The sequence below is a fragment of the Crocuta crocuta genome, unplaced genomic scaffold (genome assembly GCF_008692635.1).
Source record: "Crocuta crocuta isolate KB4526 unplaced genomic scaffold, BGI_CrCroc_1.0 scaffold25, whole genome shotgun sequence".
NCBI lineage: Eukaryota > Metazoa > Chordata > Mammalia > Carnivora > Hyaenidae > Crocuta > Crocuta crocuta.
Window position 1 is genome coordinate 14,944,601 of NW_027532015.1, and position 13,986 is coordinate 14,958,586.

General features: G+C 34.3%; 1 protein-coding gene across 6 annotated transcripts in view; it reads left to right on the top strand.

Annotated features, from left to right (window-relative positions):
* The window catches only part of BCLAF1 (BCL2 associated transcription factor 1), a 29,815-nt gene extending 16,122 nt beyond the window's left edge, over positions 1–13,693 (top strand). For 3 of the 6 annotated variants that reach the window (XM_077776167.1, XM_077776170.1, XM_077776168.1), the window contains exons 8-13: positions 35–119; positions 2,525–2,700; positions 3,820–4,000; positions 5,081–5,227; positions 10,719–10,931; positions 11,093–13,693. In XM_077776167.1, coding sequence (XP_077632293.1) covers positions 35–119; positions 2,525–2,700; positions 3,820–4,000; positions 5,081–5,227; positions 10,719–10,931; positions 11,093–11,098 — 808 coding nt within the window. In that variant the 3' untranslated portion in view covers positions 11,099–13,693. Of the gene's footprint in view, positions 1–34; positions 120–2,524; positions 2,701–2,833; positions 2,997–3,819; positions 4,001–5,080; positions 5,228–10,718; positions 10,932–11,092 lie in introns of those variants that run through there. The other 3 variants (XM_077776171.1, XM_077776172.1, XR_013338115.1) reach the window with 2 other exon arrangements.
* The last annotated feature ends 293 nt before the right edge of the window (positions 13,694–13,986 follow it).

Here is a 13,986-nt window from a genome sequence, read left to right on the forward strand (position 1 = left end):
CTGTGACTACAAATAGATTTTATTTTACATTAAGGAGAATTGACATCTCTCCAAGTGCCCTGAGGAAGCATACTCGCTTAGCAGGAGAAGAGAGAGTTTTTAAAGAAGAAAATCAGAAGGTATGTTTTGAAGGACTTCTTTTTACTGTTAAGTTGGGATTAGTTAATGATAATGTGCTAAGTAGTTTGTGTAGACAAAGTTTGCAGAGGTTCTCTATTTTTAACCTGTAAGACTATATGAACTTAAGGTAGTGTATATAGTGCTCCTTCCTAAAAGAAATTAAGCTGTGTACCTTAGTTAAACCACTTTTTAAAAATGCTAATGAAAGTAAGAAAGTTCTAAGTAAAAGGTAAAGAATCAAGGGGTAGACAAAAATTATAAAAGCGAAGATAGGAATTATATTAGGGTTTCTATATAAAGTTTTGAGGTGAACTGGATGAGCCAGAGTAAATATTGGTTGATTTATATATGCCTAAATTAATATGTCTAGGTTTTTCACAGTGAAAGAAGTAATCCTTATGCTACTGGGCATTTTTGATCTGGACTACGAAATAAGCATTCTGAGAACCAATTTACAAATGAACAGTTGGTACAAAAACTGTCAGGATTGAAATTTTGTGGGTTGGGGAGAAGTATGCTTTTAAATGTGAGAAAAGAGCCTGTGAATGGTGGGGGAGGGAGGTTTGTGAGAATGGAATGTGTTCATTATGGGGTCTCCGATACATTTTGATGATTTGAAGCTGACGTTTTCTAGGTAGACTTGTCTATATAACAAGCCATATGGGTCTAGTAGGGATGTGGGGACAGGTAAAAAGGGAGCAACTGTCTGTTGTAACGAAAAAGTCAGGGAACTTGGAAATGCTGCATGGTTTCAATTTTGGCTGTAACCAAGTATTATCTGTATGATACTTGGAAAATAATTAATCTCTTGGACGTTGGTGTTCTAATCGGAAAAATGAGACTACATGTGTTTTGTAGAGTTGAATAGTTGAGCTATTATGAAAACACTGGCACTTTTACTACTAGAAGCTGTTATTAATGGTTGTATTTTACAAACATTTTAATACAGCATGCTATTAACTTACTAGATAAAAACTTTAGAGCTTAAAAGAAAGTGGTTTCTTTGGGGCATACTGATCTTGGAAAAACAGATTCTGAGAAGTGAATACTAATCTTGGCTTTTCCTTTCAATATCTTGGGTTCAGTGTTGGTTAATTTTATTTTTGCCAACAACCTAGTGTATCTTTGTCTGACAGAGTGAGTATCTTGTTTCTTTCCTCATTACTAGGACCACAGTTTCATCTGGAGGAGAGAAAATAGTGATTACTTACAGATAGGATATGACATTGCTTTTTATCCTTCTTCTGATCTGAATGAATAATTAATATGTTATTTGATGTATATATAGTCTTGGAGTTTACAGAGTAGTTTTACTTAAATTGTTAACTTGTGGGCTCGGTAATACCTCAGTGAATAAGGAAGGTTTTGCTCTTGATTAGTCTTTCTTTGTCTTTTTTTTTTTTTTTTTTAATTTTTATTTTTTATTACCCAGGGAGCAAATAGGTGAGTAGTTGATATCATTTGGAGATTTATTTATACTTTCAGTTTTATGAATGGTTATGAATCTTATAGCTAGATTTCCCAGAGTAAGTACTTCTTATTGTTGAATACTAGGAAGGATGTCCACATTGCTTAGCATCTTACTGATGTATAATTTTTCTTCATTCCTAGATGCCTCTTTCCATCTTCCTAAATTATATAGTATTTGAAAAAGCAATGGAACAAGAAGGAGGTGAATTGTGACCCAGTTAAACTAATGTCCGTTGCAATACCTGAATTGAGAAAGGGCAGTATATGGCCCAAGATACTGAGTACAGGATTGGGAATAATATCTTTCTGGCTTTGTTTCTACCCGTATTCAACCTTATTTGGTTTTATTAATCATATTCCACTTGCATGTTATGGAAATTACAGAATTCTTCCTTTTGAAGCGGTTTTTATTGGGTTGGTCAACCTAGTTGGGAAGAGCTTAATGATAAAATGAGGCTTCAATAATGAGAACCACTACTGTAGGATCCCTTAACTTTATAGGTAGATGACTATACCACAATCATAGATAGAATATAACTTCTGTCATGGTTCAATTTTTTACAAAAAGCCCTTTGGAAAGGATGAGTGATGACAAAGAGGATGTGCTGAGTGGAAAAATAAATTTCATTCTACTGTACAAAGTTCATTATGGATTGCTTTGAACAAAAACCTATGATATTTTCAAGATAATTAGCTTTTCATAACTTCCCTAGTTTCATAGTCCCATTGCACTGTGTATACAAATGTTGAGTCAAAACAACCAAGTGTCTTTTTTTTTAACGAAAACTAAAACTAAGTATGGAAGTAGTATGTTAAGATCCACTCTTTCTGATACTAAAATGCCATTTTAAAAGCTGGCATAAAATTTGGCTGTGTATCTACATTTTTATTTTTTTCTCTCCTGAAGTCTGTATTTTACATTTGTCTTTTATAGGGAGATAAAAAATTAAGGTGTGATTCTGCTGATCTTCGGCATGACATTGATCGTCGGAGAAAAGAAAGAAGTAAAGAACGGGGGGATTCCAAGGGCTCCAGGGAATCCAGTGGATCAAGAAAGCAGGAAAAAACTCCAAAAGATTACAAGGAATACAAATCTTACAAAGATGACAGGTAATTGTTAAAACTGTCTGAGTTAGGTTTTAGCTTCTAATTAGCCTTTAATAATTGTCAGCTTAATTGCTTTCAATTTTGATTGTGTAATCGAATGTTTAAATTTAAACAATTAAAATTATTTGTTTTACAGCAAAAATGTATTTGTCTTTTACACGGCTTATGGTGGATGAGGACAAAAACTTTGGAATAGCAAGCTAACACTGAAAAAAAAAATGACAAATTAATGTGTCCTATTATCCAGGCTACATCAGGAGGTTGGACTTCAATGCAGTGCATTTCTAGAAACAGTTTGTGTAAGAACTTTGGTTCGTTATGCTTGATTCCGCACTTTTTCAACTCATAACACCCAGAGTACAAGAATTTTAAACTGATATCTAGTGGTTTAACATGGGAGAGATGGGGGGGAGGAAGGACTAGTTTTTATGAAATAGCAATGTGTATTAATCTTTCAAAGTAATGTTTCCATGGATACTGTTAGCAGTGGTAAGAGTTACCGCAGGTATGACCTTTTCGGGTGTTGCGTTAGAACCATGTAAAATTGATCATCATAGAGTCAAATAAATAATAGGAATACTAAGTATCATAGATAATCGTTTTCTTGCTATTCATTATTAGGTAAATGGTGGATTTTACTTGTGTTTTTTAATTATGACTGGTATTTGTATGTCATATGCTTTTATTTCTCTAATGGAGTAATGGCCCAAACCATACCAACTGTTCTCACCCAGGGTGTACGTACTACTGCAGTCATTTTGAAACCTGGCCTTAAAAGCATTCTTACTTTTCCTACTCTTCTTTTTCTTTCCTTAAAATAACAACAACAAAAAGTTAAAAAAACTGAAGAACTGAACCTATTCTTGAAGTTTCCAGACTGTTAGTTTTTAACTGGCAGGCCATATCATGTTTTTTAGTAGTTAATGTAAAACAAATATTGAAGGAGAATGGAAACAGGCTGTATCAAAGTTTTAACACCCAATGATTTTAGTTATGTAATCATTTTTAATAGGGGATAGTTTTTTTTTACTTGAAAAATATCCCTTTTATTATAAGATTCAACAGGGTCTTTGTCTTTTTTAAAATAGCACATATTTTTTGTTTTCTTTATTTATCTTGCAGTAAACATAAAAGTAGAGAGCAAGATCACTCTCGATCTTCATCATCTTCAGCATCACCTTCTTCTCCCAGTTCTCGAGAAGAAAAGGAGAGTAAGAAGGAAAGAGAAGAAGAATTTAAAACTCACCACGAACTGAAAGAGTACTCAGGCTTTGGAGGAGTAAGCCGACCACGAGGAACCTTTGTAAGTAATAGAATTATCCTTGATTGTTTGTAGGGCTTTACTTTAGAGTACTGTACATAAGGAGAGTAAAGTACATGATTTAGACATTGTTGTGAGTCATTACTTCTACAGTCAGAATTAGTCTTGGAAAGTGAAATGGTATTTGTATATCTTGATTAAGATCTGCTGTTTAGGTGTTGGGAGGAGGGGCTAGAGCCAGGATGATGCTTTCTTTGTATACAGAATAAAAAATGTTTCTTGAGTTTTAAAAAAACTATATGTATGTATATATATGTCAATTAGACACTTTTTCAAATTTTGGAATCAATAACTCTACATGGTGCATGAAGACCCAAGAGTCAAGTAAAGTTACTGAAATCCAGTTCTTTAATCACTTAGTTTTTGAAAAGATATCTTAAAGCATTTTAAAAAAACCCTAACCTCTGTATTACAACTATTTTTATTTTGCCTTCCAGTCCTTGTTTATATGTGTTTAATCATAGAAATCATACAGCTTTTGTTTTTATTCTACATAGCATACACATTATCCCCATGTTTGCATAAATTGGTTACAATTAATAATTTAACAACTTCACAGTAGTACATCTTCTTGACTCTTTAATTTCTATATTCAGATTCCTACCTTGAATGAGTATCCAGTCAGTTATTAGTAGGGTTCATTAATTAGATCATTTGGAAAGAGAAGAGCTTTGCTTATATGGCAGTAGGTGATAGTTGAACACTTGGGACTCCTATAATTATTCAAAGAATTAGAACACTCTTTTGGGTAGTAAAAGAGGAAAGAACCAACTTGGTTATTTAAAAATACTAGTTCAGGCCATGAAATTGCAGTCAGTATGCCAGTACTTAAATTGACTGCATTCCTTAACCTATTCAACTTTCAGTGGGCAGATTTTTTTTTTTTTTTTTTTTTGCCTATAGTATAAAATGGCCACCCTTTGTGGCCTCAGTGGCTATGAAATTGAGGTTTAGGAAAGAAATTAGGGAATTTGTTTTTTGTTACTGCAGTAAAATTAGAGTTTGCATGTAACTAAATACCTTTTGATTGCATTACTAAACAGCTTTGTTAATGTTAATCAGTTTCGAATTAGAGGCAGAGGAAGAGCCAGAGGAGTTTTTGCTGGGACAAATACTGGTCCAAACAACTCAAATACTACTTTTCAAAAGAGACCGAAGGAAGAGGAATGGGATCCAGAATATACCCCAAAGAGCAAGAAGTACTTCTTGGTGGGTGTTAGAAATCTGTGTTTATTTGGTTTGCATTAATTTTCAAAGCATACTGGGTGAATACATTTGAGTACAGGTATCCACTACTTATGAGGAGTTTTTGCCATAATTTAGGAAACCTTTTAAAAATTCATTACCCAGATGATTTGAAGTTTCAAAAATGTGGGTCCCTTTAGTCCTGTTTATGTTTGATCGATACCACCTATAGACTGATCAGGGTAAACTAAAACTATACCTGATTTTGATAGCCACATTCAGAGAAGAACCTTAACGTAAGTTTCACATCTGTCTATAAGACGATGACAGTTGTAGAACTTGTCATTAAGATTTATCTTCCATCATCACAGCTGTTTGTTTAAATAATAGGCAAAGAGAAGAATTCTTTCACAGAACACGTAATTAAGGATCTCAGGGAGGCTGTGTATTTCCACTGGAATAAAATGAAGATGAAAAATTTCATGTGGAAAAGTTGCTAGCTACACTAATTTGATGCTTCTTTGTGAAACTTTTTCCTCTGAAGTTTTCTAAGGGGTGAAACTAGAAGAGGTGGGGCCTGAAAGAGTTTCTAGGTAATGATGGAGATTTTCTGTAGTTTGGCATGGGAGAAGAGGGTCCATCCAGCATTTATATAGACACTTGGAAAAATACCAGAACTATTACCAGAAGTATTTATTTCTGTCATAGCTTTTCAGAGTAGTGATGTTTCAGAGACTAGTTCTGAAGATTAGTTGTTTTGCAGAAGCGAGGAGTAAAATAGTACTAGATTTATAGAATTGTGTCTTTCATTTGGCTTTTTATGATATACTTGAATACACCTGAATACCCATGACCTGTCTGCGGAGTGAGAGGAGAGAGCTAAATGATGAAGTAGATCTATGTTGTTTGAAGAATGGGCAATGAGACATTAGTTTCAATCTTGAGTAGTTTAATGACCAAAGTCTGAAAAAAATTCAAAATTGTATTATGCATACTGTTTGCTCAGCATATGCTTCCCTAAGAGGAAATTTATACTGTTTGAATTGCTTGAGTGGACAGCCTGGACAGTAAAAAGCACTTTATTCAGTTATAGGAAAGTTTAAAAGATTTATTCGTTTTTGATTTAAGAATTTATAGATTTACAGACTGCTCTTTATACTAGGTACCATGAATGCAAAGACCTATTTCTTGGGTGGAACAAATTTAGAAACAAACGTTCTAAACATATGTGTAGTGGAATTCACCCAAAGCAGGAAATGGAGTCTTATTTCAAAGGAGAGGGTGATTAGGAGAGCCTTCATAGAGGAACTGGGCTTGAATCTTGAGCTTAAAAAATAGACAGGTGTATTGCAGGTTGTAGGCATCAAACATCCTGAGATAGAACTCTGGCTAGGTGGTTGGTGTAAGTTTGGTAAAATTAAGAAAAAGCAGAAACCAAGTTGTGGGAGGCTATATCTAAATAAATTTGGATTTTAACCAGAGTTTAGAAAAGTAATGGTTGTACAGACAGAGTGGAGAGTTACTGAGTGTCTGAACTAAGGGGCTAGGTAATGGAAAAGTTAAAGTAACATTTATGAGGATTTACTCAGAGATCCTATATGTAGTTGGGTATGAGTGAGATGAAAGGATGTCTAGGATAGGGAATACAGGGGAAACAATCCATTTGAGAAGATTAGGTTCTGTTCTTGAGGTGCCTGGGAGAAATTAAGTGCAGGTGTGCAATGGAAAGTTGTTAATGTAGATATAGAGAAAAAAAATGTAGGAGCCATCATCTTCCAGGACACAATTAAAGCGCTGTTAAGATCACTCAGAAGAGATTAAAAGGCCACCTTGTCAAAAGTGGGGTGAGGAGTGAATGATGGTAAAAATGCCACACTGTTTAAAAAAAAAAAATGCCAGAGACGTAGACCAACTGTTACAGGTCAAAAGATTAAGAAGGAAATGACAGGATGAGAGGTGAACAAGTAGATAGTAATTAATACTTTGGATGTTTTTTAAATACCGACTTTAGTCTACACCTTCATTTTTCTATGGCATTCTTTTAGAATCTGATGTAGCTTTTATCTTGAAATGGGACATACCATTTTACTTTGGCATTTGGTAGTAGTTTTACTAATTAAGAATGTTATTTTTAGAATTTAGGAACTTAGAAGTGGCAGGTAACATTTTATGTGTTGCTATTCTGGGCTGTATTGATTTGTCACACTAATGTTCACCGGAAGTAACGATTTTTTTTGTTTTTAAATTTTATTTTGTGAGAGAGCACATGCATACGCGTTGTGGGGGGAGGGAAGGTGGAGAGATAGAGAATCCCTTGCTGTTAGTGCAGAGCCCAACATGGGGCCTGATTTTGAGCTGAAATCAAGAGGCGGGTGCTTAACTGACTGAGCCCCCCAGGCACCCCTAAATTAATATGTTAATACATATTTTTCTTATAAATCTGTTTCCAGAGTTAATTATTTTGGTTCTTAATCATTGAACCATTGAAATGACAGCTCTGGTTTTTACATGAATTTTTAAATATGAAAGATTTTGCTTCTTTTGCAAATACATTTTGTAGATAGCTACCTTTGAGACTAGAAATATAAACAAATATTCATAAAAAATGAGGTTGAAAACTTAGATTTTTCCCTAAGAATNCAGAGAGTGAGACCAACCCAAGCAGGCTCAGCACAGCCAGCACAGAGCTTGACGTGGGGAGCTTGACCCAGGAACTGTGAGATCAAGACCTGAGCCGAGATCAAGAGTCAGATGCTTAATGGACTGAGCTGCCCAGGCGCCCTACTTTTGCCCATATTAATGAAACATTAATACTTTGTAGTAATAATAATAACAGCATTTATTGAGCATATCTACTGTGCTAGGTTCCTGTTTTAGGTGTATAAACTTATTTCATGCTTATAAAAAATCATTTCGAGGGGAGTCCTTTATTCCACTTTTACAGATGAAAAATACTGGGGTACATAGATTAAGCAGCTTGACCACAGTTACATGGCTGGTAGAACAGGATTTTGGGTTTGAACCCATGCCTTGGGCTCCAGAGCCAGGGTTCTGAAAGCACCCTACTGTTCGTTCTTCAGTATGGAGTAATAGTAACATTTGTTGCATTCTTTTCTGAAATTTCTCATCGCAAAGATATGGTGATGTTTTCAATAATAAGTAGGAAAGATAGTCTATCTTAGAACCTGAAATTCTATGGAGGTATGGAGGGGTGAGTATGTGAAGAGTTGGAGCAAGTAGGAAAGTACTTAAGTGGATAGGTTCTCTGTGTACAGTTGATGTCTTCTGAGGAAGAGAAAATCCCTGGTGGGGAAGGAGCTTCAGGGTAGGAGTTTTAATCATTTAACCCTTTGACACTTGATCATTCTGTGGAGAAGAGATAAGAGGATTCAGGAGGTTTTGTTCTAATAAGGCCTCCTTTGTTAGTTTGTTTTTGTGCATTAGAAATAATTTCTCTGCCCCTTTATCATGTGAAATAATTCATTTTTAAAAATTGGAGTAGGACTGATTAGTACCTTGGAAGTTAGAACTTAAGGATTAAGAGTTAGTTTGCTTAGATAGCTAGATACTAGCTAGATAGCTGCCCCTAGATAGCTGCCAGGTATCTCTGAAAAATATATTGTAATCTTTTAGCTGCTCTTGGGTATTTAAAGGTGTTGGCTAGTTTAACTCTAGTTAAAGTGCCTAGCTTTGCCTCTGCTTTTTTTGTAACTATTAGTTGCCTCATGTGGAAATCATTAACTGCCACCAGATACTTGGGAAATGTATTCTGTGGGTAATGGGCCGGCCAAAGGAGTAGTGGAGAGAACTAGTTCTGTGGCCCTTGGGCAAGTAGCTCAGTTTTGTTGTGCCTCAGTTTCTTTAGATCTAAAGTAGGAATTAGTAACAGTATTTTATAGATGTGTTTGAGGGGGAGAGGAGTAAATACATGGAAAGTGCTCACAACAGTGTCTTGCCCTTAGTAAGCATTATTATTACCACTGAGTGCTTGCTTGTCATACACTGGGATGGGCACTTTTTATACATCATCTGTGTACCTTCATGGTTATCTCCTATTTCTAACATGAGAAAGTGAAGTCCCACAGCTTCTCTTTAGATTTAAACATGCCTCTGACTCCAAAACCAGTTTGCTTCTTCCTACAGATGTATGGAATACTGTATAAGTGCCACAGACACAAACTATATAGAGTCGTTTGTGCCAATACCAAAAGGTAGCCTGAAGTTACATAGTTGTGTGGGTATCATTTTGAGTGGCAGAGTATTTTAAAATAGTTCATTTCAGGTTTATAATGAAACTTTCTGACAATTCTGAAAACTACACTTTTGATAGTTCCTAAGCTCGTTCTTTTTGGAGTCATACACACCTCTAGGTCGTCATCTTTCATCAGTTTGTTAAAGATAGAGAATTAGAAATTGGTAAGTGCTCTTTTGCATTGTGTGTTACTTGTGTAACTGGGCTTGCAAGTCATGCCAGGAGGGTGATCTATATTACACGAATATGCACTAAGGCACATTCTGTTTTGAAAAAGGTGCTTATGCCACATAATACTCGAGAAAAAGCTTTAATGACTTTTAGACAGCTGTTCAATACCAGTACTCCATAGGTTATGGAACATTGTTTGCATTATACCTGTTGTCTCCTTAAGGGGCATCATTTTGCCTCATTCTCCATTTTTGTAGGTGACATACTTGAGAGTTTGAGGTGGGCAGCAATTAATTAAATTACATGACAGGAGAACTTTATTTTGGGATGTAATACTTCTCTACTTACCCACAAAGTAAAGGGCTTTTCAGTTTGCAGATTGTTTCCATTACTGGGACAATTTGTAATTTGGGGAATCTATATTTGGGTAGAGTTAATGAAAAATTAAGGTTAAAATGTAATAGAAAGCTATAGTACTTCACGTTGGTAAAGAAGAAATTGAGGTATTATTCTAGGGACCATGCTGTCATGATTTAGTATGTGAAATCCTCTAGCCTACAAGATTGATTTGTAATATATGTTGCTTTAGATTTAAATCTCTGTAGGATTTTAAAATTTGTTCCTACATGTAAGGTATAAGTCATATATCATTTATTTTCTGTAACAAGTGTTATATGACATTTTTATGACTAACATCTTTATGACTGGTAGTTTTTTTGGGGAAAATACGGGTTATTTAATCTCATTTACATGCAGTATATTAACAAGCAGACTTGGATTGAAATAATAGAAAGCAAAAAAGTCAAAATTATGAAAATTGGCACTAATACAGCAGTTGAGGTTCTCCAAAAAATTGTCTGGACAGCTTCCAGTGCTTGGGTTATAAAACAGTAACATGTGCTTTCTTACTTTCACAATGGAATACATTTTCGCTGAAAAATTCAGTGTTACTGGCTTTGTTTCAGTGTGTTTAGAACATTACTAAAGTCCCATATCCCAGTCTTGGAGATTTATGCCATGACTTACGGGGCTATAATCAGTTCACTTACAAGAAAGACATTTTAGTGATGATTGTTTTTAACCTCTCTGTAGCATGATGACAGAGATGATGGTGTGGATTATTGGGCCAAAAGAGGAAGAGGTCGTGGTACTTTTCAACGTGGCAGAGGGCGCTTTAACTTCAAAAAATCAGGTAGCAGTCCAAAATGGACTCATGACAAATACCAAGGGGACGGGATTGTTGAAGATGAAGAAGAGACCATGGAAAATAATGAAGAAAAGAAGGACAGACGCAAAGAAGAAAAGGTAGAAAATTTTATCTTGTTAGTGATTCTAACAGATTTTCTTCATTATGGGTTTGGTGGGCCAATTAGTTATTTCATTTTTAAGAGCAATGATTATTATGGATCATTTCCACTCCACGTTTTTGCTAATCTTTATTTTATTTTTATTTTTTGTTTTTTTAGGAATAGTAAGTCTGAAGTGAGATTGCAACAGAGAGCAGAACTTGCACCACCATTTTTTACCTGATTTTTGTTTTCAAATAAGAATGTAAGCATTTTACTTAAATTTTACTGTTTGCAAGTAGTCAATAGAAGTTTTGTTTTAAGTCTTCAAATATCTTGAAAAATAGTAGACTGTATGTTGAAAATTGTACTGAAATAAAGTAGAAAATTGTTACGTACCATATTTGTAACTATCAACTTTTAAAAGAATACTTTTACTGTTTTTGTTACATGCATTGTAATTCGCTTTGTCTATAAGATACGGTCAAGTACAGCTCTGTGAAAGTTCTGATTCTCTTCCTTCCCTGTTTGTTAATGTTTATTCTGAAGTAAACGTTAGCTCTACATACAAATCCCTGAACAGAAGTTGTTTATAGAGACCACACTAATTATTTTAACTATATACATCTGTTTAACATTCTCCTTAATTCAGACACACTACATGTTAGGGTGACTAATTTTTGCGGTGTACCACAGAAAAGGTTTTTACTTTGGCAAACTAAGCTAATTTAACATGTCAGCAAATGTTTAAAAAGTGAAAAAAGCTTTATCAATAGCTAAAAAGTACAAGCTATTACACAACTGAAAAATATGAGATTTTTTTTTTAATTGAAAGCAAGCAGTGGCCTATGAAACCATTCTTAGGAGCCTTCACTTTTGGGGCTGAAATTCGATGTTCTTTCTATTCTTAATTGAAAGTTTGAGTCATGGTCTTAGATATCAGCTAATCTTTTTGAGAGAGGAACTGGTCTGTAATAATACAGATGAAAAAATCCATTCTTACTGAACATCTTACTTTAAGAAACAAAACCAAACAAAACCTGTAATCCTGGTGTTGGTGTGGAAGAGGATTATCCTGGGGAATACGTTGATAACATTAAAAAGATGTACCTGATTTCATATCTTACATATTTATTTGAGCTTTTGGACAGCTGAAACATTAGTTTGTAGTCTAACCATAAGGAAAAATAGGCAAAGGAAACCTACTGTTAATTAGTAGTATTTTAAGTAACTTGTTTTTCAATAAAAAATTTTGACAGGAAGTTTGTTGCAGCATTGGTCTAACTTGGTTTCTACTTTTTTACCTATTTCAGTTGCAGTTTATAAAATTGCTTTTTCTTTTTCTTCCCAAGGGTTCTGTTCATCAGGTAGATAATCTTTCAAATGTGAATTACCTTTATGTTTACGCTGATTGCTCTTAAGATGAAAATTCAAAATAGCAAATTTCGCTGTCAACTCTGTTCAGTGAGCATCTGTAAAAGTGGTCAAATTTCCGTTTGTTAATTCAGGAACCAAATTAGTTGTATATGTTTGCATTAAAAGGAGGAGATGCTTGTTCTGTTAGTGTAAACTTTTCAAAGATCTTATTAATAAGTATATGAATCTTTCATCCTTCATGATTTGCAGTGCTCCTACCACCTTGATTGCAGCCAAAGGCATTTGCTAAGAACTGTAAGGGAAAAATAACAAAACAAAACTCAATGTACATGATGTTTATGGCCCTAGGATCCTTAGTATTGCATGATTTTGCCTATTAATTTTGTCATTTCTGAAATTGTTATAGAGCAGAGGAAATAATGTCGAAGCAAGTTTGTGTTACATTAATCAGGACACAGCTAATATTCTCTCCTAGTCAGAAGAATAGTTTATTACATGCTACAGAAACATGGATTTAATCTTCAACACATAAGAATTTTCATAAACATCTTATTATATACAAATAAATTTAGCTTTTATTTTAGCAGTTATTATTTGGTTAGATACTGGATCTCTGTGCATGACTATAAATGTGCAGTTTTGTTTTCCACTTAAGACAATAGGAAAAGGGGAATTTGCTGAGAAATTATTTAATAGGATGTGGGAATAAAGCTACCTAAATCCTATCAGGTTATATTTTCAGTGCAGATGTGCTGATTTAACCCAAATAGATATGTGATTCAGTTACTTTTATCCTATTAAAATTGAGGAAAGAGGATTATACCAGAATTTAGTAAGAAGGGTGATAGAACTCTGCAGTAGGGTGCCATTGTGGATGTTCTCTTTTTCAGAGCCAAGCATATGAAAAGCCTATGTTGTGTCTTTTTAAGCCACATTTAACTCCATACTTCATAACATGATAAAAAGTTGAATATTTCCTCTTGGTAAGGGTATTTGTTTACAAATGCCAGAAAATAACTCTTTGATACCTGAATTAACAGACTTCCTTTTGCCTAGAGAAGGAAAATAAAAATGAACCAAAGGATATTTCCAGAAAGGATTAATAAACCTGTTTAAGGCGGCCATGACTCAGTTCTTAGGTGTGTATACCTTTCAACATCCTAGGAATTTTAATATAAAATAGTAAAATTCGTTCTTCCAATTGCAGCCTACTTTAAGAAATTACCATTGTTCCCTTTTGTCACAGTTAAAATCAAGTGTTGGGAATTAAATTATAATTTGAGTAAAAATATTACCCAATATGAATGAATGTAGATGGCTAAACGATTCTTACTCAGTGTGATGTATATTGCAACAGGGACCCTTGTAAATTGTCATATGCCAATAAAATGTCATAAGTGGTAATAGCCGTTGTTTGTTTACCTGATTGCTGTTTCTGTGTCTGAGCTAACAGCTGACTTCTGTGGCCTATTTATAGATTTTTTATCAACTCTTCTGTTAATAAAATTATTGGTATGTTACCGCTTTTTTGGGGGTTGATAAATACTTTATAAAACTCAAATCCCATTTTACTGTTATTTGTTTTGTTTTCACTGGGAAAATGAGAAATTTTTACAGTGGATACTTCCATACTATTAGAGAATACAGGAATTCCAGATTTCTAGTCTAGTTCTCCTGGTGTAATCTAAGAACTTGTT